The sequence below is a fragment of the Emydura macquarii genome, unplaced genomic scaffold (genome assembly GCF_026122565.2).
Source record: "Emydura macquarii macquarii isolate MOO-44397 ecotype Brisbane River unplaced genomic scaffold, CSIRO-AGI_Emac_v2 contig_2246, whole genome shotgun sequence".
In the NCBI taxonomy this organism is placed as follows: domain Eukaryota; kingdom Metazoa; phylum Chordata; order Testudines; family Chelidae; genus Emydura; species Emydura macquarii.
In genome coordinates this window covers 2,199,795-2,227,396 of record NW_027132383.1, presented here as the reverse complement: position 1 = coordinate 2,227,396, position 27,602 = coordinate 2,199,795, and the positions used below count along the sequence as shown (strand labels likewise).

The window sequence follows — 27,602 nt, the reverse complement described above, 5'->3', positions numbered from 1 at the left end:
AGGGGTGTGAGCGGAGGTGAAGCCGGGAGAAGGCTCCAGGGGGGGAAGGCCCAGTGTCGGCGGCCGGGGAGCAGGGCTGGGCAGGGCTGAGAGGGTGAACGTCTCTTTCCTGTTGGCAGAGCTGCTCGGGTCGAAGAGGAAGCAGAAGCTGCTGTCGATCCACCAGGCCCTGACGAGCGACCCCGTGGCCGTGGAGACCCTGCGGGGGGCAGCGGTGAGCGAGGGGGGGCTGCTCACCGACGAGATCCGCAGGAAGGTCTGGCCAAAGCTGCTCAGCGTCAACGTGTATAATCTGCCTCCCAGGCCAGGTATGGAGGCTCAACTCCCATAACCTGCCTCCCAGGCCAGGTCCGGGCCGCAGAGCCTCACTGCTGGGCGGCCCAGCGCCTTTCCGGGCTGCCGGCCGCCGGTGAATTCTGCCTGGCGGCGGGCTGTGAGCAGGAAGTGCTTGGGTCTCCTTGCACGGTTGGTTATGTGCGGAGATGCTGTAGGCCTAGTGGTTAGAGCGGGAGAGCTAGGAGCCAGGACTCCTGGGTTCTCTCTCCAGCGCTGTACTGGGGCTATGGCGTTCCAGGGTTAATTCGTAGTCACACAGCGCTTCAGTAACATTTCGCCTGCTCCGATCCAGGCAGAGCAGTGCATGCTGGGGCTCCCGGTCCCTGTGGGGGGCACCTCATGATAGACCTGGGAGGTGGTGGGCTGGAGTGGCGAGAAGCTGTTTAAACCTGGGTGGCTACCAAGGCCTTCGGGAGTGGCCCGCGTGGGTCACTGCGGTGGCGGCTTTGCGTGCTGAGAGCTGCTGCAGGCATCCGGCTCTTTGGAAGAAGCTCCCAGGCATTTACAGCAGCTGCAAAGCAAGGATTCGGGGCGCTGGCCTGGCCACCTGGCCCTGCCTGCAGCACCTTCTGGGGTTCCTTGGCATAGTCTTGGTGGGCTCGGTGGACTTACAAGCAGCTTCATTCAGCCACTGAGCCTGGCTGGGGCGAGAGGCTGGTGACGCAGGCCTGGGCAAGGGACTTGCCGTAGAAGCTGGCACAGGTCAGCTGGGTGCTGGGAGCAGTTTCCATCTCTGTAGTGTCGTCTGGTCTGACTGATCCTCGCCCCCCTGGGAGTGGAACTGTGACGCCACCCGCCCCCCCACTCTGCAGACCCCGAGCCTGGGGAGCGGCCAGGCACGAGGAAGACCCAGGTCGATGAAGAGACCTGCCCAAGCCCATGTCAGAGCTGGGGCTAACGTCTGCCTCGTTAGCTCTCGCCATGTGCTGTGCCCGCCAGCTGGCACCGCTCCTCGTCTCCTTGGCAGACCCTGGGGCCAGGGTGATGGACAGCCAGCACAGAGCGCTCCCTGCCACTGTGGTACTGCTGCCCGCCCTGCTCACCAGCCTGGTGCTGTTCGGAGCGTGGGGAAAGCTGGATGCAGGTGCGGGCCCCGCACTGCGCTGGAGAGCAGAGCTGGCTGGGGGGCACTGAGCTGGGGCCGTGTGGCTGGCTGGCCGTGCCTTACCCAGCGATCTGGGCCTGGAGGGCAAGGGCTCAGACGGGCTGCCCGAGCTCCCACCTTCCTGATGCCAGGCTGACCCTGTCCTTCCAGCCAAGGAGGGCTCCCAGGGCAGCAGCGAGGAGGGTCTCAGCCCCTAGGGCTGGGTGGGGCCCGAGTTGGGGCCCATGCTCCAAACCCCCGGGTCAGCCCGGCAGCTCCTTGAGAAGAGAGGTGTGGGGGTGTGTGTGGGGGTGTGTGTGTGGGACTGTGGGATCTCCCCTCACCCCGTGGCCTCTCTCCCCAGGCAGGGCTGTCCGCCAGAACCACAAGGACTACAACCAAGTGCAGCTGGACGTGAGCCGCTCCGTGCGCCGCTTCCCCCAAGGTGAGACGTGCCCCGGGGCCGGGCACGCCTGAGGGCAGCGAGCTTCCCTGGTGCCAGGTTTGGCTGTGGAGCTGGGTAGAGCCTTGCCATGTGCCGGGGTCGGCCATCGCTTCGTCCCAGGTGACACCGGCCTGACGGCCCCACCGCCGTCTGTGGCGCGCTTTGGGGGGGAGCTGCTGGTGCATATGGGCTGGAGGTGCTGGGGGGCAGGAGGATTTGAGGGGAGAAAGTCTGCATGTCCCCCACCACCCCTTATCTCGCCTGTTCCCCCCAGAGGCTCCGCTGCTGGGATGGAGACCCAAGGTCTCCTGCTACCCGGGGCATGTGAGAGGGGGTGGGGAGCTTTGTGCGGGGGCTCAGAGGAGGGTCAAAGTGGGCAGGGGCCATTCCTAGGGGCCATGCCCTTATTCCTGGGTTGAGCAGTTGCTCTTAGCTCAGTGGCCAGGGAAGGGTTAAGTGCCTCCCCACAGCCACGTCATGAGAGCTGCTTCCTGCTGCCCCACTGCAAGACTCGGGGAGGGCCCAGGGTTCCCAGGGGAGCTGCAGGGATCGGCTCCTGCGGTTGGTCCGGTGCAGCCGCATGCAGGGCTAGACCCGGCACCACTGAGCTCCACGGCACATGCCCCCTCCCCAGGCTGACCCCGCGCCCCCGCCTGGGTCCAGCGCAGTGGGGACCGTGCTGCAGAGGGGTCTCCCTGGTAACTGTGTTTTCTTTCTGTCCTGCCTCTTCCTCGCTCTGCCACGCAGAGCTGGTGCCGGAGGGGAGCTGCCTGCCTCGGAAGGTATCCGTGCCCCTCGCTGGATCCCATGCTCCCCTCCATAGCCCGCTTAGAATGTCCGCTAACCTAGCCCCCCGCCCTCTCCCCACACCCCCACCTAGAGATTCATTCCTTCCCCTCCCCGTCCTTCCCCTCCCGTCTTGGGGGGTGAATCTAGCTAGCCAGGTGCCAGGCTGTTTGGGGAGGGTTGGGGGGCACCTGTCTCACCCCAGTTTCACCGGGGGGGGGGGGGGGCTCAGCTGAAGAACGGTTTGGTGAGGAAGCTCCGCGTGCAAGTCTGGCTGGAAGGGCAGAGGGTCCCTGTGCTTTGCAAACAACTCTCTTCTCAGCCCGCCCTGACAGACTCTCAACACCAAACACGGGGATGGATCATCTCCCGTCCCATGTGCACCCCGCACTGGGCATTGCTGGCTACTCCATGCCTCTTCTCCATAAGCAAGGGCTCGGCCGAGGGACGGGTTGGCTCAGCAGGCTGGGGAGGGAGGATGCGGGGCCCCCCAGCTCCTAGGGCACTGCTTCCAGTCCCCCTCACAGAGCCCAGGGCGAGGTCCATGGGCCCCAGGCGCAGTTTTCTTGGGCACAGGGACCTGGCTGGGCTGAACTCCCAGAGGGGATTAGAGGGGACTGTGGTCTGAGCCGCCGCAGGGGACACTGCAGGGACCTCTTCTCCAAGGGTCTTCCCACGCACCTCTGCCCAAGCAGAGCCCATGGAGCCAGGGCGGGAGGAGACGGAGGCTCCATGGGGGGCCGGCTCTGGCCAGCTGGCTGAGGGCAGGTGCTGGAGCAAAGTGCCGGAGGCCCCAGTGGGGGCTCTGACCCTCCGTCTCCGCACAGGCATGCGGGCCGACCAGCGCCAGGTCCTGCAGGAGCAGCTCATCGACCTCGTCCTGCATGTCCTGAAGGCTCACCCCGAGCTGCACTACTACCAGGGCTACCACGACATCGCCGTCACGCTCCTGCTGGTGGCGGGCGAGCGCCTGGGCAGCGCGCTGCTGGAGAAGCTCTCCACCCACCATCTCAGGTATCGGGCCAGTGGAGCCGCCTGGGAGGTGGTGGGACTTGGCCTCGGCCAGCCTGTGCCTAGGACCGGGGATCGATGCTGTAAGGGGCTGTGCCAGCCCGGGTCCCCTGCAGTGTTAATGGCTGCCCTGGGGAGATTCGAGCCCGGGTCTCCTGCATTGCAGTGCAGAGCACTAGCCTTTGTCCTCTGGCCCTTGGAGCAGCGTCTGTTCAAGGACTGTGGCGCTGCATGGGCACACAGTGCCCGTAGCGTGAGGAAATCTTGGCTGTGCCTGCTGGGGCTCAGCTCCCTGAAAGCAGCAGCCTCTGGCAGCGCCAGTCCCGCTGGCCAGGCCTCTGCAGGCCCCGCTCTCTCTGCGCAGGTAGCCCTAGGCACACGCCAACCCCGAGTGCGCAGAGTGTCCCTGGGCAGTGCCCAGCCTTGATCCAGAATTACCAGGCCTGCTGCGCGCACACACCACAGCAGCTGGTCAGACTCCGCTCAGGCCAGCACTGTGCTAGCACCCAGCACCTAGATATAGTGACAACAAGTCCGTGCCCAGGGCAGCCAACTGAGAATGCCAAGGTCAGGGCAGGCTGCAAAAGGAGAGCAGATTCTCCCAGCGCTGGTGGGTGGCACTGAAGCCAGGCTTCCCAACCAGCTACAAACTGCACTTCTGAATCCCCACAGAAGCCAGTACACAAATGCACACAGCCCCCGTTACTGCATTTCAGCTCCAGGCTCCCAAATCAGCCACTAGGTTCAGCAAAGAGACCAGTTATTTAAACTCTCTGCTCTTTGCTAAAAAGTTCCCTCTGACCCTAAGGGGTCAGCCACAGCATCAGAGCAATATAAGTTTGGATCTTACCTAAAATCCCACGCTGGCAGCCAATCCTTTAGTATCTAAAACTAAAGGTTTATTGTAAACAGAAAGAAATCAACCATGAGAGAAATGTTAAAGGGTTAGAGCAAATCACAGATATACAAATGATTAAAAGTCCATTTACATCAGGTTTCTGGAAGAAATGTGGAGTTGCAGGCTTGTGTAGTTCCCTCTGGTTCACATCCAGTACCTGGATGGGTCTGAGTCCTTTGGTTCAGTTGGAATAGATCCAGAGGTAGGTGTGAGTCCGCCGCTGAACGGGAACAAAGGCGAAATGGCTTCTCTGGCTTGATCTTATATACCCTCTGTTTTTTGGCCATGCGGCCTGTGAAACTTACAGGAGCTAACATGGAGTCCAGAGTCACATGGGACAGTCCTGGTGCTTCCTCAGGTGTGCTGCCTGCAATGGAGTCCAGAGTCACGTAAGCAGGTTCTGGTGACTCAGTGGTGATGCTGGCTTCTCCCCCTGGGCCCCTTGCACCTGGGAATGCCTTAATGAGCCATTACTCAGGCCATTGTTCTGCAGCCTTCCTATCTGGGGTGTTGCCCAGGCAGCACAATTTGAAACATAGACATCTCAAATACATCTATAACTTCCATGTCACATATTACACATGAACATAAGTATTATTATCTTACTTAGCACATTGTAACCTTCCGAACAGTACCTGACATGGCATATCCCACATGGACTATTATGATTCTGCCATGCTGATGTCACACAATATACTAAATGTCCCCCCACTCAAGCCAGCCCGCATGACACCCCCAACGCGAGACTGGTGTAGAAAGGCGTAATTGGAGCTCCTGAATACACCTTTTTTATGTCCATCCTTTGTCATTTGGCCTAGTTTCCACTTCTCTCTCTTGAGTTTCAGATCACTGAAGATCTCCTGGCTAAGCCAGGCTGGTCTCTGCCATACTTCTGTCTTTCCTATGCAGTGGGATAGTTTGCTCTTGTGCCCTTAATAACGTCTTTGAGAACCTGCCAACTGCTTTCCTCTGGCTGAGACCTAACTTAACAAGCTACAGCCCTGGGCCAAGGTAGATTCTTACCCATCTTTGTCTTTCTAGCTGTGGCTGAGTTTCTCTCAGCCAGGACCTTCCACAGAAGTGCAAGGTGCTGCTTTCCTTTGTCTTCCTAGGTGAAAGGTCTTTGCCTAAGGAGGTTTCTCACCTATATTGAGTTCCCAGAGACTTCAACCCCCTTGGCTGTAGGACCCATCTTTCTCAGTTTGCAAGAGCTCTGGCCCCATGTGTCTGTCCAGTGATGGATGACACGCTGGCTTCTCCTCTCTTCTTATATCTTCCCAAGCGCACCGTTTTGTCCTCAGACTCAGGATGACCTCACGCTTTTCTTCCTTTCCTTTTGGGTTCCCATGCCCCGGCTGAGTTGTATGTACATTGGGCTTCTATTGTTTTTGGTGCAATGAAATGCTTAATTTCATTGGAGACAGGTAGACAGCTGCCTTCCCTCCTGTCTGGGGGAGAACCTATTTCTCCCTGTGTTTGGTCACAGACTTTAAAGCATAATATCGTTAAGTATCCTGATTTCCTCACAATCGTGTTAATACAGACATTTCACAGTTACACCAATCAGCAAGGAGTCATTAGCTTCCAGGAAAGACCTGACTTGATACACTTTATAACCCAGTAATATCCTATGCAAACAGTTGATTCAGTCCCTTGTCGTTTGAGGTTCAGACCCCACGTCTTTATAGTTCAGAAGTTCTCTCCCCGTCTCGCTCAGGTGATAGCTTTATTCACCTTTTATGCAACTTTGCCTTCATTGTCTGTGCCTGATGACCTGGCTGGTCAGCTAAGCAAACACCCGTTCCTCTGTCCAGGGCAGGCTGGGTGTATGCGTTCCTTGCCAAACACATTTTAAAACCATAATTCGAGCCCAGATCCATCGTTCTTCGTACACATCATGCAAGAATATTAATGACCACGGCGTTACTAGTTTCCAGTGAGATATTGCATGATGCCTTTTGGGTCTGTACCATGACAACATTGTATGAGGTGTAGTGAGTATGTCAGACCAGACAGGAGTTGCTGATGGACAGTTGTGAACCATCTGTCTCTCACACACACAATTGCATAACATTCTTTTTCTTTGATGGAATAATTCTGTTCAGTGGGTGTCAGTTTTTACTCAGAAAAGCAATAGGATGCTTCTTGTGCCCCGCCCTGTTTGCACTGGTACAACTCCCAGCATGGTACCGGAAGCATCAGTGCACAGTTCAAACAGCTCGTCAAAATCTGGCCTGGCAAGAACGGGCTTTCCTCAAAGCATTGTCTTTACCTCATCGACACCTTTCTGACAGGCTGCCGTGCTGTTTTGTCTGGTTTTGTCTTTTTGCGTCAGTCTGCAATAGTGCAGACAGTGTCACGGAAACCATTTACAGACTGGTGTGAAGAGTTAGCTAAGATATAGAAGACGGGGCTTGCCTCATAATCTGGGCACAGGCTGGTTTCAAGGGATCTGGGGAAATTTGGCTGTCCTTTACCCATGTCCTAAATAAGGGAGGTTAGCTACTCCTATCCTGCATTTTGACACTTTCACTGTGAGACCTGCATCTTTGAGTTTTGTCGTCACAGTTCCCAAGTTGTTTTTATTAGCTGGCCAGGAATTGCTATATATTGCAATGCCTGTGCAAAGTCCTCTGTCCTGTTTAACACTTGATTAACGAGTCTCTGAAAAGAGGCTCCCGGGTTAATTAATCCAAAAGGTAACACTTTGAACTCAAAAAGTCCCAAATCAGCAATGAAGGCAGATGTTTTTCCTGCACTTTGCTATCTAATGGGATTTGCCAATATCCTTTTTTCAGGTCTGGCGTGCTCAGGTATTTTGTCTGACTTAGGGTGTCTAACATCCTGTCATTTCTGGACCCAGGGTGTGCATGGTGTTAGGTTTTGTGGTGTTTAGAGAAAGTTTTAGGTCCATCCTTTTGGGAAGCCATAACAACTGGAGACGCCCAGGGACTGTTTGACCCTTAATTATGCCCATTTCCAGCATGCTTTTTATCACCTTAGCAATTTGCTCCTGCATTTTTCCAATGGTCTGATATGCTCTGCTGGGAGCAGGCTGAGGCTCCACAAAATTAATCTTATGGACTGTTTTATGACTCAGTCTTGGCCTGCTGGAAAATACCTTCTGGTGACGCAGCAACACACTCAAACCTCTGCCTTTTCAGCTGAGTTTAGCTCGTCACATAACTCAGTGCTCCCGAGTGAGTTGTTACGGTGGCGTTCAGCCGTCAAATCCATGAGAGGTGCACTCTGAGGATCCTCCTTTGCACGACGGATCATGTTTACAATGGCTTCTCGTCTGTGACACGCTTTTAACCTGCTGACTTGCATGGTCTGTGGAGCAGCCTTGCTGGGGGGACCTCCTTCTGTCTCGTAAATAACGCGGTTAATCCTTTCTACCAACTATTCCTCCCAGGAATTCTGCATCTTGTACCTTTTAATAGGGAGCAGGGCAGGAGCCAGCTCACGCCAAGGTCCCGTGTCTCCATTGAACACTGACAAATCCGTGGCTGGCCCCCGTCTGGCCCCACTGCGTGTCGGTATTGTTCAGACCTGGATTAGAACGATAAGAAGGTGGTTAGTGTTTAGACTGCACGGGATGCGTGTGAGTCGCTGCTGGCATTAATCTCCCCCAGAACATCTGGATCCCCCGTGGTAAGGGAACGTTTGAGTGTGGGAGCCTGTGGCTGTGTAAATCACAAGACAGGAGAGAGACGTGAACTGGTGCGAAGTGCTGGTCTAGGCAGCAGGTGTGACGTCCTGCCCTTCAACACCAAGGAAACTGAGTCAGTGTTAAATGTGACTCTGGCACAGCTAGGAAATCGGTAGGCCAGAGTTCCACTGGGAGCAGGGAAACTGAGGCACGGCTGGAAGGTGCAGTGGCACAAAAACTGCTGAGTGTGGAGAGATGCTGGCACAGCTAGGGTTGCTCTTGATCAGAGCACCGCTGGGAGCAGGGCAGACTGAGGTCAGCGATCTGGTTTCACACCTTAGAGGGTGACAACTCTTTATTGTTCTGGGTGAAGGAAACTGAGGCACGGCGAGAGGGTGCTGTGGGCCAGGATCAGCTAGGAGCGGTGGGACTCTGGGGCAGCTAGGGAATAGCACTCTGCTGAGAGCAGGGAAGCCTGATGGGAGTGGTGGGTCTCATCCAGCTAGGAAAGCTGTGGGCCAGAACTCCCTGGGTGCAGGGCAGACTCAGCGTTGGAAGAGAGCTGAGTGACCACCTTCAGGGGTGACCAGAGTCTTTCCTGGCCTGGGTGACCCAGATGGGTGTGTAGCAGTCACTGGGGGAAGTAGGGGTGTTAAGGAGAGGGGAAGATGCCCTTTAATCTGTGGGTTTAGGATAGTGATTTCAGATGTCATTAAACATGTTGGAGAACAGTGGGTTCTGAACTGCTGCCTTCAGGTCAGCCTGTGGCTAACCCGCCTTGTAAGGGGCCAGGTGTGAGCGAAAGCAGCCCTGTATTCACACCCGACCCACTCTTGTAACAACCTCTGTACAAAATACGCCTTGTGAGGTAGAATTTGAAAACTGATAACTCACTGATCAGCGACGTTCTTGCGTGATGTATGTATGTATGTACGTGGGGGGTATTCAGAGTTCTGGAAATATGCTAGAATTATAACCAGCCTGTGTTTAATCCAGGCATGCCAGGGGAGCTGCTGTGACGAAGTAAAGCTATTCTTGGGGTTTTCTCTGAGTGCTGTGTGCGCGCCTCAGTTTCCCCATATGTTACTGACGTATTTCAGTGATGGGACCCGGTGTGTGATCATTTCAGAGACCACAGAGGGCCGATGGGCCTTTCCCAGCCACACATACTTATGCAGACCTGGCCAGGACCCCTGCCCCTGCCTTGGCCCAGCCAGTTGCAACAGGTTGTGACAGATGGAGACCAAGAGGAGTGGCCACCTTGCATGTGACGGAGACAAAGGACTGGGGAGGGGCAGGGGGATGGCTCGGGAGGGGGGGACGGCCCGAGGGGGGTTCTCCGGGGACGGGGCTCTGGGGCTCCTTGGTTGGTTGCTGCTGTAACTCCTAGTTAAGCTGCTAGCAAGCAACAAAGAAAACAACAGAACCCCACTGGCCATCACCTACAGCCCCAGCTAACATCTCTCCAACACATCGTTAAAGATCTACAACCTATCCTAGCAGATGATCCCTCACTCGCTCAAGCCATGGGAGGCAGACCTATCCTTGCTTACAGACAGCCCCCCAACCTGCAGCAAATACTCACCAGCAACTGTACACCATACGACAACACTAACCCAGGAACATACCCCTGCAACAAACCCCATTGCCAACTCTGCCCGCACATCGACTCTAGTGACACCATCACAGGTCCTAACCACATCAGCCACACCATCAGGAGCTCATTCACCTGCACATCTACTAATGTAATATATGCCATCATGTGCCAGCAATGCCCCTCTGCCATGTGCATTGGCCAAACCGGACTGTCACTGCGCAAAAGAATAAATGGACACAAATCAGACATAAAAAATGGTAACATCCATAAACCACTCAGAGAGCACTTCAATCTCCCAGGACACTTTGTAGCTGACTTGAAAGTTGATGTACTTCTACAAAAAAAACTTCAAAAACAGACTTCAGTGAGAAACTGCAGAGCTGGAACTGATCTGCAAACTTGACACAGTCAGACTGGGTCTGAACAGGAACTTGGAATGGTTCTCTCAGTACAAGAAATAATTGTCACTGTTCACACATTCTCACCTTCTCATCAACGGTTGTGAATACGCCTCATCTACTCTAACTGAATGGACTTTGCTAACACCTGCCCTCCCCAGTGCTGTTCCTTACCCTTGGCTGTATATATATACACACACACACACACCCGATCTGATTTCTGTTTCTTGCATCTGAAGAAGTGGGTTGCAGCCCACAAAAGCTTATGTCTGCAGAAATTAAATGTGTTCATCTGTAAAGTGCTACAGGACTCTCGTTGTTTGTGCTGTACACAGACTAACATGCCTACCCCTCTGGAACCTTTCTACGCTGGGATCCTGAGATCTAATAAACCCTTCTGACACCCACGCTGGCTGGGAATCGCTTCTGACTGCACGGTGGGGAGCATGGCCCCTTTGGGGTGTGGAAGAGCTCCTCAGGGTCCCATCCAGGAGGCCCATAGGGGGAGTTCTGGCAGAGCAGGGGTGCTGGACCCTGCGAGGCCAGTCAGGAGGCAGCTGCACAGGTGTGTGGAGACCCGGGGGGCAGACTCCGAGCACTAGAGCCCTGACTGGCTGCGTCCCAAGGGGTTCCGGAGCCCAGGACTCCATCAGAGCTGGTAAACAGGTCTGCCCTAAACCAAGGAATGCGTTTCTCCCCCTGCCAGTTACTTCCAGATGACTTTGAAAGATGAGAATGTATTTACCTATCTCAGAAACAGACCCGTCAAGTATCAAGGGGTGGAGGCAAACCTCACCCCAAGTGAGGGAGAAGACGGCATGATGTTTGCATCCAGCAGGATGGAAAAGGTTGGTCTGGGTTTTACTTTTCAAGGTTTACTGGTTTATAAAGACAAGGGGCGGCACCTCGGGTGATAACTGAACCAGCTGATTCTCTACAATAGTACTGTATTCGGAAAGTGGCTGGAGTGAGGCCTTGTCTGAAAGCCTGTGACACCCTGGTGATTAATATCGTTGGGAGATGTCTGTATTAACACTACGTAAGGAATTATGGATCCTAGCTGATATTAGGCTGCGCAGCCTGCCCAGACGGGAAGAAATCAGAGTCCTCTATCTGTCTCCTGTCTAAATGAAGCAGGGTGGAATCCGAAACAATGGAAGGCCCATTTACACAGAAATCAAACAGGGAGACGGGAAGCCCCCAGGAAGGGAAGGACAGCATGAGGTCATCCTGCCTTTTGAAACAAGTGAATTGAACTTTGGAAGATATAAGCAAGGACAGACGCCATCTCTGACATCCGTCACTGCACCGACAGGGAACAGAGCTCTGGCAAGGCTTGGGTCCTTCAGCTAAGGGGGGATTGAAGTCTCTGGAACTGAGTATAGGTGAGACACCTGCTTAGGCAAAAATCTTTCACCTACGAAGACAAGGGACACCAGCACCTACTACTCTTGTGGGAGGTCCAAACTGAGGGAAAGCCGGCTGTGGCTGGGAAGAAAAATGACGGGTGAGAGAAATCCCCTCGAACAAAGGCTGTATCTTGTGAGATGGTTTTAGTCCTCGAGCTGTGTTTTCACTTTCATTTCCTTGTAGCCCTTTCTGACTTTATCCTTTGTACCGGGCGTCACTCAACCGATGCCCTATTGTTAAAAGTTCCCTGTAACTGTGGACGGGTGTATTTACCCCAGCTAAGCTCATAAGCTGTGCTGTGGTTTTGTCTCTTTCCGGGAGCAATGAATCCTCTTCCTCTGAGCTGTGCAGGAGGGGGCTGGACAGTGCAGGGCACATGTGTTGGGGAGATTCAGGACTGGGAGTGTGGGGGGATCACCCTGCTGCTGGTAACCCAGCTGCTGGGAACCAGCAAGTGGCTGGCGGTTGCTGGCAGGCTGCTGCGGTCAGAGCCCAGGGCTGCCGCGATACGCAGAGATGCAGGGTGTGCCCGGCATGCTGCTCGGCTGTTTGTGAGCTACGGCAGCCTTCCTGGACTTTGTAAATACCCTCCTTAAGCCCGTCCATGCCCGCAGAAGGCCCCTCCTGAGAGTTCTGCATCCTGTACCTTTTTCTAGGGAGTAACTCCCGCACCGAGGCGCCCACCTCACAGAGCGACTCAGGCACTGTGGTCACGCTTCCTGAGCAGGCTGGCTTCTAACGAGGCTTTGCTGAACCATTCCCATCATCGTCTTCAAATCCTTCCTAAACCACTGCACATCTTCAGCCCCCAGTTCCCCTCTGCCCCAGCCTCACCCTCCCAGGAGTCTTTTATGCGACCCAGGGGACCTCAGACCTTTCTCCCCGGCCGGAGATCAAATGGGGCAAACCTCGTGGGCTCTTGGGGTACTTCCCAGTAAGCAAATAACAGAGAGGGGAACAGAACATCCCAGTCGCTTGCCCTCTTTTATCCATTCCTAGCAGAGATGTGAGGTCACATTGAACCTTTCAGCTAAACCATTTGTCTCTGGGTAATATGGGGCAGATCTCAGCTGCTTTACCCCACACATCCTCCATAACTCACTGAACAGTGAGGACGTGAAATTTGACCCGTAATCTGATAAGATCTGCTTTGGGAAACCTACTCTGCTAAATATAGCGACCAGAGCCTTAGCCACTGGTTTAGCCTCTACATTCGACAGCACCTGCCTCTGGGGACCTATGGCAAAGTCCATCCCCACCCGTATCAATGTTTTCCCTCTCTGTCTAGTGGGTTCTAGAGTGGGCCTGCCATGGCCATGGCAACTCCGTAAAAAGCTTCCTTGGTTCTTGACGGGAGAGGCAAGGGAGCCGTGAGGTGTCCTACAGCCTCTTTCTGCTTCTGACCTACATCACGTCCTGCCGGCTTCCTTCACCTCCTCCTGACACCGGGCCAATCAAACCGTCACTGGTAGGACTCCCCCTGCCTTTGAGGCACATTGCTATTCATCTCCCCACTCAGCTGCCTTTCCTTCCTCCGAGCTCACTCCTGGATCTCCGAGACCTGTTCCCTTTCACTACGGGTCCCAGCAGTAACAGCTCTGTCTGTGTTCCCAGCCACTGCATCTGCTGGGAGATTCTCGAGAACCCCCCCTTTCAAAGTGCCCCTGAAACCTTCCCGTTCCAGTTCGATGCAGGCTAGAGGCAGCATGGTTTTAAACAGTCTTAACACTCGTAGATTCGCTTCCTTCCCCCGGAAAAAAGTCACTCTCCTGAGCCGGGAAATCAGAGCACCCATGTCTCGCCAGCCCGGCCCACTCCACGGTTTGCTTTTGCCTTTTTTATGTTCTCTGCCTCCAGGAGGTAAGGCCGGACAGGAGGGCCGAGAACTGCTGCTACCACTACTGAAGACTCTGACCCAAGGGTAGCTGCGTTACCCTGAACAGATCGGGGGGTGACATGGGAACCCTCACTCTTCGGACACTGCCTCTTCATGTGATCTCGGAGCCCACATCTGTAACACTTTCTTGGGCCCCCTTGGGCTGGGGTCCAGTAATTAGTGTTACTAGCCAGGGGCCGATACTGGGATGGTGTGGACTTACCTCCCCCTCTTTATTCCTAGGGACAAACTGGGAGCCAAGTTTTACTCCAGATTTTTTGCCCTTCCCTTTAAGGCTTGCACCCCCTATATAGTCTCACTTGCATGTACAAGTTTGCTATTTCGGCAGCTGCTTCCACTGATGCTGGGGTTTGCTTCCACACGGGCAGTGTGCACTTCCTCAGCGCAGCCCTCACAGAGCGGCTCCTGCGTGATCAGATCTGCCAGCTGGGCACGGGGCGCTGCCCTCTTCGTTTCTTTTTTCCAAATCATTCACCGTTTTGTGCACCTGTTCCCCATGACGTAACGATTTATCAGCCTTTGTGAGGTTCCTGAATTCGTATCAGGGACATTTTAACGTCCTAGCTTCATTTACATCCTGTCACAGATCTCCAGGCTCTGTACTGTGCCCCAGCTTTGGAACAGTCCCTTGGAGAGACCTGTCAGTGTGCCAGACCCCCCAGGCGGTCCTACTCATCCTCAAAGTTAGGCCTCTGGGCTCCAGCCCTCCTGCATCATGCGGTGAGCCCTGCCCTGCGAGTCCAGCTGAGACAGACTCGTGGCCAGAGACCCGTCTGCTCTGCAGGGCCCAACACACGTCCGCCAGTATTTGCAGTGACACAAGGCGGACGTTTAGAAAGGAACAGGATTTAGTAGTCACCTGGAACCCAGCACGGGAGTCCTGAGGTTAGCACAGAGACATAAAGGTCAAGACATGGCCCATCTGGCCGCGCCAGAGCAATCCGCCAGCCACGCTGCTCTGGGCGTCATTCCAGGCTCCGTCTCTCTCCGTCCCTTTGTCAGCGCAAGGCGCGAGCCCTCCATGCCTCTGCAAATGCCAGCACTTACCGCCATAGTCCCACATGGTTCTCTCGCTTGGCTCTGCTCAGCTTCCCTGCTGCGCGGCGAGGGAAAAGTCTCCTTCCTCTGGGTTGTTGGTTGCTAGGTGTCAATGTTTTCATTGTCTTGTCAGATTTTCCATTGATATGGGTCCACCTTGGCCTCTGCCCTCCGCTCTGCCCTTTAGTGACCCATTCAGGCCGTCCCAGACTGCGGGGCCGACACACACCTCCTGTCCCCTGCACCACCCCAAGAGCAGACTTAACCCTTTTGCATCCACTGAGTAGCAATGCAAAGTAGAGGGGGAAACTGAGGTACACCTAGGACTCTAAAAATAGAACAGAAAATCCCCTTTGCCTCACATCCACATCATGAAACACCTGAAAAGCTTTCCCGGCAGTTTGGAGAGTGGGACAGTCATTCCCCAGTCATCAGGGATGTTACGCACCCTGCAGAGCCTTTTGAAGGTGGTTAGATGTTCCCCCCAGGCAGTCAGTTTCCCATAACCAGGACAGTTTGTCCCAGCCGTGTGATCTGTGGGGAGGAGTTGTCCTTGGAGGGACAGAGTGGCCTGTCCTTGGTTTTGCCAGGATGCCTGGGGCGTGCAGCGTCTCCTCCTCTTTTTCATGGGCTTCTGCCTCTCAGGCCTTGCACCTTCTGTCTTCCAGCTCCAGCTCTCTGGAGTGCAGCCGTATCTGCTGCCTGTTTCTCCCTCCAGCTTTTGCTTTTCAGCTTCTGTTCCCAGCCATTTGTCTCCATCTCCTGGACCCTCCGTCTCTGCCAGCGAGAGTCGTGTGGCTGCTTCACTGAGAATTGGGTCGTGTTGGTTCTGGAAGCCCATCCCACCCTTGCACTCCGGCTCTCGTGGTGGGCTCTGCCCTTTACCCTGTTCACTCATTTAACACCCTCCTTTGTTGGAGTGCTTGGAGTGCGATCCTCGGCTAAGATCTGCCGCCTGCGGCCCTGTGACATTCCTCGGGGCACCCCGGCTTGGAGGCCCCTCACCACCACCTGCCCGTAGCGTGAGGAAATCTTGGCTTTGCCTGCTGGGGCTCAGCTCCCTGAAAGCAGCAGCCTCTGGCAGTGCCAGTCCCGCCTGCCAGGCCTCCGCAGGCCCCGCTCTCTCTGCACAGGTAGCCCTAGGCACACGCCAACCCCGAGTGCGCGGAGCGTCCCTGCGCAGTGCCCAGCCCTGATCCAGAATTACCAGGCCTGCTGCGCGCACACACCACAGCAGCTGGTCAGACTGAGCTCAGGCCAGCACTGTGCCAGCACCCAGCACCTAGATATAGTGACAACAGGAATACGGTTAGCATCAAAGGACAGAGATTCAGGTGCCAGGGAGTGAGAATATTGGAGACAAACGGTCACATACGAAACCCTCACCAGTTCCTGGAGCAGCAAGAGACCTGTAGACTAACACATGTCATTTCTGCAGGCAGAAGCTTTCGTGGGCTGCAGCCCACTTGGCTCGTCTGGAAGGTGCTGCAGGCCTCCCGCTGTTTTTGCTGTACACAGACTAGCACAGCCGCCCCTGGGACTTTTCAGCCTCCTACGACGCCGCCCAGCTAGCAGGCTGCCCTCCTTACCTCGCCCCAGGTTTTCTCCACTCGTTTTAACCCAGCAGGCTGAGCCCTCTTCCATGAAGCAAACTTGCTGTCCATTTACTCCCTAGGTGAAGGGTGCCAGGGGGTTCTGTGCCCCGCAAATGTCGTAAAGCAAAGCTCTGCTGTGCAAGAGAGGCCCCGTCCTGCCCCCACTGCTTCCTTCCTCCTGTTACCTTCCTCTCTCTGAAGGGTTCATGATCCTGCGTTAGCACCTGGCTCAGACTGGGGAGAGGAGTCTCCTTGTGAACCAGACAACGCTTAGTGCGCGTGCAAACAGGCGCACACACACGGTTCTTGGCTGGCAGGAAACCTGCTTTGCACCTTTGCCGGTCCTTAGACGCAGCCCTTGAGAACCAATTTTCAGTGTCTACCCAGAGCCCCTCACACGACAGCCACACACGCGTGCGGCGATGCCATGGATGGCCGGGGCGACTCTGCCCTTCGAGGCCTCACATGGCACCTTGGGTGAACTGGCTTGTACGTCCCTGTAACCCCTACGCCCCCCTCTGTGCCCCCTAAGCCATTCCTGGGTCACCGGGCCCCTGCTGTGCTAGCCCGCCCTGGCAAGTCGCTGCCTGCCAGGCTGGGAAGGGCCATAGCGTGGCCTGGAGACAGGCCTGAGTGCTGGGCGCTATGGAGCCTCCGGGTCCCAGCATGCACTGCTCCATCCGCCCTGGGTCCAAGCCTGGCCATCACGCCCCTCGATGCTCCTGGTGACTCGCTGGGGACACCTCTCTGACCTCTTCTAACCTCTCCCCCTCCTCAGGGACTTCATGGACCCCACGATGGACAGCACCAAGCACATCCTGAACTATCTCATGCCCATCCTGCAGCGGGAGAGCCCCCGCCTCCACGACTTCATGCTGAGGTACCGGCGCCGGGCGGGGCGGGGCGGGGCAGGGGCGGTGCGGACGTGTGCTGCCCAACTCTGCCGCTTCCCAGGCCGAGCAGCTGCCCGCCGCCACGCTGGGCCCAGGGTTGAGATCGCTGGGGGGGCTCTGCAGTTTGGGTGTGGGGGAGACGCCCGGGCCTGCAATGGTGGGGGCCGTGGGTCGGGATGGGGGTACAAGGGCAGCGGTGGGGGAGAGGGTGTCTGGAGCAGGGAAGGGGCAGTGGCAGGATGGGGATGGGCAGCGCCTTGCCAGACCCTCTCTCCCGTGTCTGCAGGGCAGAGGTGGGCACCATCTTCGCCCTGAGCTGGCTCATCACGTGGTACGGCCACGTCCTCACCAACTTCCACCACATCCTGCGCCTCTATGACTTCTTCCTGGCCTCACACCCGCTCCTGCCTGTCTACATCGCTGCCGTGGTACGTCCGCGGCCTCAGCGGAGCTGGGGGGGGAGGAAGTAGGGAGGGGGGTCCCGAAGGGCTTGCCAGGGGCAGGTGACCTGCAGCCAGACTGCCTCCAAGGCCAGCAGGGCCCGTTGTTATCATCCAGTGTGACCAGGCCAGAGAGCCTCCCCAGATCTGGCCCCGGTCAGCTCTCCCCAGCTGACTGGCTGGGACAGCTCGGTAGCTGGCTGGGAGAGCTCTGAGCTGTTGCGGGGTGGGGCGGGCTCAGGAGGGGCCAGCGCTGGGCCCACTGCCCCCCTGCGGAGCTAGGCGCTGGCCACTGATGCTCACTGACGATCCTCTGGCTCTTGTAGTCAGTCAAGCTGCTTAACCTGGAGTCCCAGCCCACTCCCCTGAGGGCACCTGCGTTCTGTCTCCCAGCTCCCCCTGCACCTTCAGTGGGTGGCAGGGTTCTCCTCCACTTCCTGTCTCAAACCGGTGCACAGCCACTGTGTGCTACTAAACCGCCACTGTGCTCCACCCCAGAGGTGGCTGTTTTGTCAGTGGTGGACAGCGCAGGTGCTCACGCCCCAGGGTGGCGGGCGTGGTATAAAACCCAGATCCATGTGATGGGGCGTGGCAGGGGCAGAGCCCTTGTCTGGGCTGGGGAATGTGGGCTATTCCGAAGGCTCTGGGCTGGGACTCTGCCCAGGTCCCGTGTGACAATGCCGCGCTCTCCCTGCAGATCGTCCTGCACCGGGAGGAGGAGGTGCTGGCCTGTGACTGCGACATGCCCAGCGTCCACCACCTTCTGTCCCAAATTCCCCAGAACCTGCCGTACGAGAGCCTCATCTCTCGGGCCCTCCGGCTCTTCCAGCGGCACCCGCACGCCGAGCTGGCGAAGCAAGCCGCCCTGCAGCACCATAAGAGGTGAGGGAGGACGGGGCAGCGGGGGGGAGGGGAACTGGTGCTTGATGGGGGCCGGGCCCCCAATGGTCTCCCAGGCATTTCCAGCAGTGCTGGGCCTGGGGCTGCCCCTGGGCCCTGGCAGGAGTGTCTGGTGAAACTTGCAATTCTTCCCCCCTCCCGCCCCCCGGCAATGAGGGCTGGGGTGTGTCTGTACCAGGGCTGCCGCCAGGCTGCCCAACCCTCCTTGTGCTGCAAGGGGGCAGGTTCACACACCCCTGGTCAGTTTTCCCTTGGAGCAGCAAGAAAGCGGACAGCCTGGCCCCGCTCTCAGAGATGCTGCAGCTGCAGCCAGGCGTGGGGAGGACCGGGCACCCCACTTGGCTCGTGGCGTCTCTGAACGCCAGTGGGGAGCTCGGCTGTCTCACACATCCCCCGCCTCCCTCCTCCCCCCGTCCCTGTGCAGACTCGGGGCTGAGAGACGCCCAGGCCTGTGCCGCTGGGTCTCCGGCCCCTCGACAGTGACATAAGCACAGACATGGGGGCGGGTCCAGTTCCCTCCCGCCCAGGGCAACAACCCAGGCTGTCCAGCCCGGCCCGGCCAAGCAGCCAGGAGCCAGGGGGCTGCACGCAGATGGTGCCCTCCCAGATGCCCTCCTGCCTTCTCTTAAGATGAGACTGCAGCGCGGGCCGGCACTGAGGATGGAATTGCCTGCTGGGATCTGTGCAGGCCGTGCATCTGGGCACTGGGTGGGGAGAGCCCCAGACGGCCCCTGGCCACCCGGGCGTGTCACCGCTGTGCTAACCTGCTCCTTCCCCATCCTTTTCCAGCATCTCCATTGGCTCCTTCACTGCCTTCCAGCTGGCCGCCTCCCACCAGCGCCCGGATGCCGTGCTGCGCCGGCAGCAGCAGCAGGATGGTGCCCACGCCGTGGAGGAAGCTGGTGCCCTCCTGCCCACGGCCGGACACAGCCCGCTGGTGAAAGCAGCCGTGTGGGGGATTTCGGCCACGCTGGGGGCAGCGGCTCTGGCCGTCACGCAGACCGCCCTGGAGTGGGCCCCCGAGTTCTTACTGCAGCTCTTCTAGTGCGTGGCAAGCCAGACGGGACTCGGCGGCAGGCACGTGCACCGGGCCACGGAGCCACGGCCCCGCAGGGGGAGGCTGCCGCCTCGTGCCGCCCCAGGCTGCGTTCGTCGGACTGTCTCCGGCGCCTGGGCGGCCGAGCTCAGACCAGCTCCATGTGCTCCGCTCAGAGCGGCCAGTAGCCAAAGCACTAGCCACAGCAGCACGGAACTGAGCCGGGCCAGGCCAGGCCATTCGCTCGTGGCCCTGCAGGGGGTGACCTGCCTGCCGGGCAGGATGGGACGCCCGGTATGAGAGCTGGGGCTCTAACGCTGCGGCTCGCCCGTGTGGAAGCTTGGAACGGTGACCTGGGGCACTTGCAGAGGAGCAGAGCACAAATCCACTAACCCACTAGTCCCACGCTGGCCCCAGACAGCTTTCCCAGCTCCCTGTTTCCTGCCGCTGCCCCGCCGGCTGTGCTGCTGCAGGGCTCGGCCGGTCCTGCCCTGCTGGCCACACGGGGGTCGTGTTTGCTGAGCACCAGCTGCAGGCGTGTTTCTGCACAGGACCAAGGAAGAGAGCCAGACAGCCCCTCCTCCCCTGGCAGGATGGTGCAAACGGCCCCCTCCTCCCCTGGAAGCAGCTGGAGGCGCTGTGGGAGCAGCTGGGCTTGGGACGCCCTGGTCTGCTCTGGGATCCCAAAGGGGGGCAGCAGCCAGTGGGTCCTGCCTCCCCCTGCCCATACCAAGAGGTGGCAGAGCAAGCGAGCAGGCTCAGCTCCCCTTGCCCAGCCCCCGGCTGCAGGGAGGGCAGGCTGCCACTGGGAAGGGCCCCGCTGTGCCCGGTACACGAGGCCTCTCGGGCCGCCCCCTGCGTGGAGCAGCGGGCATGCACGTGAATAAAGTATGTCAGCCTGGCGCCCTGCGTGTCGCGGGCGGGGGTGGGCGGGTTCGAGGGAAGCCGTTAGAGCAGGAGCCGCGGGCGCAGGAGGGCTGGTTCTGCTCCACCCACACGGCCCCTGCAGCAGGGCAGAGCAGAGAGAGGCTGACTTTCGGGGGGGGTTGGGAGTCCCCCGGGGTCGATTTCCCATGGGGCTGAGCAGCGTCCCCCGCCAGGGCGGCCAGTGGCGGCTTTGGGTGCCCAGCACCCCTGACAATCAGACCCAAGGTGCCTGCCCCCCAGGAGCTGCCCGTTTGCCGAGTGGCTGGCCGGCCTGGGCTGGACACGCTCCCTGCCGGCTGCCGCTCGCTGCTTCTCCCTCTGCGTTTGGGCGGGAGCTGCTAAGCCAGGCCCCGCCTGGGCCTGGGTCGTTACGGGGCTATGCCAGCAGCAGGGGGGCTGCCGCTGTGCGTGCCACGTGGGCTCTGGAGAGCCTGTGCCATGGGGGTCAGCTGCTCCACGGGTACCCAAGGTCTGGAGCCCAGGGGATCGGCACAAAGCAGCCGGCGCTGCAGGGCAGGGGATCCCGGTTCCTGCCCACCACTAGCACCGGGCTGGGCCCTGCAGCCCTTCCTGGGCCAGCGTCACCAGAGGGGCGCCCTGGCTGGACCGAGCCTGGTGGAGCCATGCTGGCAGTCACCCCCCACCCGCCTCGGCGCTTCCCTGCCCCCGGCAGAGGGGGCTCAGGGAGCCCGGAGCAGACTGGCCCCAGCGCACTGCCTGTGACGCCCGGCTCTGACCTGCCATGATCCCAGCCCTTTCTGCACCCAGACCCGCCCGCTGTGCGTGACCCAGGCACTGCCTGGCCCCCAGGCCTCAGCCTCCCACGCAGCCTCGGCTGCTCTCGGGCCTTCCTGCTGGCTCTCCTCTCCGGGGGCTGGCTGGAGCTGCCCCAGCGGCAGAGGTGGAAACCTAAGGCCCTGGGGGGTCTCGGCCTGGAAGACGCGGGCATTTGGCTGTGCCCTGGGGACCTGTGCGACCTCGCAGGTGTGAGGAGCTCAGCCCTGCCCCAGGGGAATCCCTAACACCCCACCCCCTCCTGGGCACGGCCAGTTAGTGGCTCCCCGTCCCCGCCACGGAGCCTGCCTGCACAGCTGAGCTGCCCTGGAGAGGTTTGCAGACGCCCTCCCGCCACGCGGGCGTTGCAGGGAACTGGCTGGGCAGGGCAGGGATTTTGGCGTCGCTGCCAGTTCTGTGCAAGTGCCATGCGGCGCTGGGTGTCGGGAGAGGGGCGCACCCCTTCCCTGACTGGACACGAGGAGGGGTGTGAGTCCAGGCCTGGCGGCCGGGCTCTGGCAGGAGCCATCTGAGCTTACTACGATTCCTCCGCTGGAGACGCGAGACAGACCCTGCCGACAGGGGAGGCCTGCTCAGTGCAACAGGCCTGGGCGACGCCGACCCAGTGGTGGTGCGACCTGGGCTCCCGCCACCAGCCTGCCCCGAGGTAAAGGCGCTTCTCCCCCGCTGCCGGGGCGGCCGTGTCCGGTGACTGGGAGGGCAGCGTGGGCGGAGGACGCCAGCGTGCGCCCATAGCTATGCTGAGCAGAGCAAGGAGTGAGGGGTGCCCCATGCGGCCCCTGCCGTGCTGGCATGGTACAGGTACGGGGCGCCGGGGGCTCAGAGACCGAGGGGCTGGCTGGGCCAGTCTGGCCCTGCGGGAATCTCAGCTGCCGGGCACCTCTGGGGGCAGAGGGGCTGCATGGCAGCACGTGAACCATACCGGGCGCCAGGGAGACATTCCCACAGCTCCCCCGGGCCGTGTGGTGGGATCCCGCGGGGCCAGGGAAGGGGACCGAGGGCCACCGGTGTGTCATGCTAGAGGGCAGCCAGCGCAGCTCCCGACCGAAGGCAGACAGGAGACACCGAGCAGGGCGGGTGCACGGAGCCAGCTGGGCAGGGGGGGTGCAGGGGGTCTCAGCACCCAGTGGGGCACAGCTGCCAGGAGAGTTTTCACTGGTCCTGGCGGGGGCCGTGGTGGGTGCAGCTGATAGGATGAATCTGGGGCGCGGGAGAGACGCTGGGTGCAGCCTGGTGCCATGTTCGCACGGCCAGTGGGGGGGTCTCGCAACCCCTCTCTGAAGGGCCATGTGGGGAGCACCACACTGGCCAGAGACCTGCCCCAGACCATTCCTGGAGCAGAGCCTGCAGAAAACCAGCCCGCCTGGAGCTGACAGGTGTCTGGGGCGGAGAATCTGCCAGGACCCCTGGGAAATTGCATCCGCGGTCCAAAACGTGTGTTGTGTTTCCAGTCTCAGTGGGTCTAGCGTCATCGTCCAGCCACTGGTTGGTGTGAGACCTTCCTCTGCTAGATCGAAAAGCCCCTTCCTGGCGTTTCTCGCTGTAAGGCAGGTTTTCTAACCCTTTAATCACTCTCGAGGCTCTTCTCTGAACCACCTCCAATGTCTCAACATCCTTCTGGACTTGAGGGCACCAGAAGTGGACCCAGGATTCCAGCAGCGGTCACAACAAAACCGACTGGAGAGGTAAAATAAACCTCTCGGCTCCTACGTGAGATTCCCCAGCTGATGCATCCCAGGCTCTCATTAGCCCTTTTGGCCACGGCATCAGAGGGGGAGTTTATCAGTGGCTAAACTGCTGCTTATCCACCAGGACCCCCAAATCTTTTTCTGAGTCCCTGCTTCCTCGGATAGCGGCCCCCCAGCTTGTAAGTGTGGCTGACTTTGTGTGGCTTCGTTCCTAGCTGTATGCATTGCCCTGTAGCAGTATTAAAACACACGTTGCTTGCTTGCGCCCAGCTTCCTGAGTGACCCAGATTGCGCTGGGTCAATGACCTGTCCTCTCCAGCAGTTCCCATGCATCGAAGCTGTCAGTGATGATTTTGTTTTCTTCCAGCTCATGAATAAAAATGTTACCTAGTACAGGGCCATGATCTGCTCCCCGTGGGACCCCCCCCCCCGGAAACTCACCTGCTCAGCGATGAGGCCCCATTTACAGTTACCTGTTGGGATGCATCAGTCATCCATTCACTGTGTGCCCACGTTAAATTGTATATCGTTGCTAGGTTTTTAATCAAAATGTGAGGCGGTGCCAAGTCAAATGCCCAGAAGTCTAAGTATAGTTCATCAGCATGATTACCGGTATCAACCGACCTGTAATCTCATTAAAAAAAAAAATCAAGTGCGTTTGATAGGAACTATTTTCCATGAACCCAGGTTGATCAGCATTAAGTCGATTACCCTCCTTTACTTTGTTATTAATTGAGTCCCATATCAGCGGCTCTACTATCTTGCCCAGGATAGACGTCAGACTGACAGGCCTCTAATTCCCCTGGTTATGCTGTTTACCCTTTTTAAATATTGGCACAACATCAGCGGAACGGCCGTGGTGTTCTAACACTTACTGACGATCAACATTCATGGTCAGGTGAGAGCCTCAGTCAGCTCTTTTAAAACTCTTGGACGCACGTTACCTGCTGATTTTAAAATGTTTAACTTCAGTAGCTGCTGTTTAATATTCTCCTGAGATATTAGTGGACTGGAAATAGTGTTACATGGGATGACTACAGACAGAACAAAAATATTTATTGAATATGTCTGCCTTTTCTGCATTATTCTTGCTAAGGCAACCATTGCCATCCAGTAATGAAGGGATGAGTGCCAGTGTTTGGATTCTTTTTGTTCCTAATATACTTTAAAAAAGCCTCCATCTTATTGTCCTTAACTCTGCTGGCCATAGATTTTTTCCTTGTCTCCTTGCTTCTGATTTATATTCATTATTATCGATTTCCCTTTTCTTCCATTTGTTATGTATTTTATAGCTGCTGTGACTTTCCCTCTGAACCAGGGTGTTTTTTTAAACTAATGCAGCCTTCTTCCGGGAGACCTTTGTTGATGTTTCAGTAAGAGGCCAAGGACTGAATAGCTACGGGGGCTGAGCACACCCTCAGCGTGCTGTTGTTGAAGAGTGCTGGATTGCCAGCTGTGGGTACCTCCAATGTGTCTTCACAGCGTGGAAAAGACGCTAGTTAATCTGTGCCTTTGCTGTAGCCTGAGGACTTTGGGAATTTCTGCTCCTTTTTGACCGAACTAAATCCACGTCACAAGGAAAAAGTGCGTTAAGAATGGGGAACAGAAAACAAGGGTTGGCTTTGTTTTTAATAGTGGGTTTGAACTGGCTGCCCTTATGGGTCCCATTAAACTTCCATTAATGTCGGCTAAGATATATGAACATTTCTGGAAACCTTAAAATAATTTCCATCCCTTGCCTTGGGATAGTGGCTAGTGGATCTGTAAGAATGTTCTGAGCTCTGTATGCAGCTGGTCAGTGAGGGGATATGACTGTACACGGGGGCAGTGAAATACTTATTTATACGCCTGTAATGCTCAAATTCAGGGGGGCTGGTACCGGAAGGTGACAACAGCTTCCTAGAATAAACTCACACACACACACACTTGAAAGACTTTCAGGCTCCGGTCGGAAATGGCACCGTTGTGTTGCTGGGCTGGGAGGCTGGGAAGCAAAGGGCTATAACAGTTAAAAGGTGATTGTATTCCTTAGCAGGGGATGAGTCACCAGGGCCTGGCAGAGAGTGCCAGGGATGTCTGAAAGGGAGAAAAGCAAGCGGAGAGGAGAGCGTCTATAGGGACTTCATCTTCCCAGGTCCCCGCATGGAGAATAGGCAGCCACCTGGGAAGCAGCTGTGTGTGCCGGCTGCTTTACTGTTTGGGAGCTATGTCTGCTCGGGAATGCTTTTATTCTAATAAATGACTCTTTTACTTAAAGGAGTAACCTCTGTCGTTGCTCTCAGTGGGCGCAGACCCGCAGGGCGGGGCAGGGCGGGGCAGGGCAGTCGGACCTGCTGCGGTAAAGCACAGCTGATACAACCGGGCTGCCATGCAGGCTCTGAGCTGAAACACCGGCCTGGGCTCAGGTTATCACTTAAGGCTTGAAACCTGAGCAGGGATGCCCTTGCTGGGCATCAGAGGGGGGTCAGAGGTGACGTTTGCCGGGAACCCTGACGCATGGCCTGTCAGCATTTCTGGAACCGTCACAAGGTTCTTCCAAAGAGCGCCGTGCAGTTTTAGTCAGCTCTAATGGAAAGGTTTGGTTTTCTTAGCGATATAAAAGCGGAGCCGTCCCTCCAGCTCAACCTTTTTGTTTAAATGCAAAAAAAACTCCACGGCCCACCCAACAAGTGATGCTTGAGACTGATCACTGGCAGGCGCCGAGGAAGCCAGCAATCCCAAGACAGGCGCGGCTTTGTCGGAGAGGTAACCAACCTGCGCCAAACTCTTGGAGCTAAGTAATCAGTGAAAGGGGCCAAGTGGGTCATTGTAAATGGTATTTATTGAGGTTATTTTGTATTTTGTCTGCCACTTGTTGTAAACGTTAGTTTAGTTTAGTTTTGTTAGTCAGGCGCTGTTGGTCACACTAGACCCCTGGGGGCATGTCTACACTGCAAAAGTAAGGCGCCCTCATGTAGGGCGGCATACAGCCGCTACAGTCATTACACCTCTCTGCATGCCTGCCCTTTGCGCCGGGTGTCGGCAGTGCACATCCTCACCAGGGGCGCTTGCACCGATTGAATGGCCCCCGTGGGGCACTGTGGGACAGCCTCTGAAAGCCAGCAGCCGTCGACGTAAGCAAGGCTGTGTCTACACTGACACTGCGTCACCCTCACTGCACTGACATCGACTCGGGGCCGCTCGTGCAGGTGGCATTATTACGTCAGCGTAGCGGGCACGTTATCTCAGCAGAAGCGACGGTTTAGTGTAGACACTTACGGAGTCAGGGCAACGTCAGCTGCCTTGCATGGACCTGACTCTGTCGTGCAGACCAGGGTCCAGTCATTAATCAGAGCTCCGACACGTGAACAGACCGGCCGTGCTGTGAGATTATTCCAGCAACCCATGAAACACACCAGGGTTTTGTAGGCAGCAGGCCCTGTTTAGTAAGCGATCCAATCCATTTCCCAGTGGGGCAAACAGACGGACTCATTGACTGGCTGGGATGATTTAGCTGAGGTTAGTCCTGCTTTGAGCAGGGGGTTGGACTAGATACCTGCTGAGCTCCCTTCCAACCTTTATCTCCTGTGAGTCTGACTTCACCAGCGTTTCAGACCAGGCTAAGGGAAGAGGATCTTTGGAACGAGAAGCCAGGTGGAAGGTGCTGAATAGGAGAAGGAGCAGTAAGAAGTGCTGCCGTAGTCTAATAAAACTGTCACCCTGCCTTGTAACAGGCTCGAAACAGTAGCTGACCAGCCAGCAATGTGTCTGGAGCTGCCAGGAATAACTCCACAGCCCTTTACAGGTGTCCGTGTGACGGAGGCTAATTAACATTTTAAAGAGACAATTTTCCATTTTTCAAAATAGATACTCAACAGCTGGGGCTATGCCGAGAAAAACGTTGCCACGAAAATACCTTCTTTAAAAATCAGCATTTTCCAGCAGGTACGAGCAATATTCAAGTTCAATTCTTTCCCACTGTGGTTTGTCTATACTACAGATGCTGGGCCGGTAGAGCTCTGCCAGCCTAGACCCCTAATGTAACGCTGTGTGTGCTGACGGAGGCAGCTTTTTCTTTTGGCCTAGTACTTGTGGCACTGGGAGACCAGGTGCCAGCTCCTGCCAAGGGCCCATGTGTCAGCTCAAGCCTGACAAATGCGTGGCTGGAACCAGTCTGGGTCGCTGTGTGGCAGTTGTGTTCAAATAGGCAGGACGCTTCCCAGTCGGTGTTCTGTGGTTAGACTTTACGGAATGCTTGTGAGTTGCTGCCGGCATTAAGCTCACGTCTAACATCTGGCGCCCATGTTGGAAGGGAATATTTGAGCGGTTGTACAGTGAGCCTCTGCAACGGTGTAAATCACCAGGCAGAAGAGAGCCATTAACTGGTGTGAAGCGCTGGTATCCAACAGGAGGTGACATCCTGCCCCCCCAGGGACACCTGCTGAATGAGTGTGGAATATTAAAGAGGACAAGAGCCTTTGTTGCTCTGCTTTCCCTCCCCTACTGCAGATGAGGCAGACAAGTGGATTCCTCTCATCAGCTGAGTTTGCAGCTCAGAGCCCAAGGGAGGAGGGGAATAAAAACCCCTGACAGCGAGGGACTGGCTCTCATTGCTGCTTGGATGGTGGGGGGTTGGGGCCGGGTTTCTAGGCATAAGCAAGGGATCCCCAGTGCTTACCTGGGGTTAGCCCTACAGAACATATAGAGCTTGGTTATTACAGAAGCTTCTATTCCCTTACGAAACCTGATTGTAGCTCATTTGTGTATGTCTGTTTGCCTGCTTTAACCTTGTAAATA

The 27,602-nt window shown here is 57.0% G+C and overlaps 1 protein-coding gene across 4 annotated transcripts; it reads left to right on the top strand.

Annotated features, from left to right (window-relative positions):
* Positions 1–256: 256 nt before the first annotated feature.
* On the top strand, positions 257–20,318 carry LOC137161106 (TBC1 domain family member 20-like). 4 transcript variants are annotated; one of them, XM_067560172.1, is made up of 8 exons: positions 291–308; positions 1,785–1,865; positions 2,613–2,647; positions 3,479–3,665; positions 16,926–17,027; positions 17,327–17,468; positions 18,178–18,362; positions 19,170–20,318. In XM_067560172.1, the coding sequence occupies exons 4-8, from the start codon at positions 3,481–3,483 to the stop codon at positions 19,423–19,425; spliced, it is 870 nt and encodes a 289-aa protein (XP_067416273.1). In that variant the 5' UTR covers positions 291–308; positions 1,785–1,865; positions 2,613–2,647; positions 3,479–3,480; the 3' UTR covers positions 19,426–20,318. The 4 variants fall into 4 exon arrangements, with proteins under 4 accessions (XP_067416270.1, XP_067416273.1, XP_067416272.1 ...); XM_067560171.1 differs by lacking the exon at positions 291–308 and adding an exon at positions 335–348; XM_067560169.1 differs by lacking the exon at positions 2,613–2,647 and having other exon boundaries at positions 257–308.
* The last annotated feature ends 7,284 nt before the right edge of the window (positions 20,319–27,602 follow it).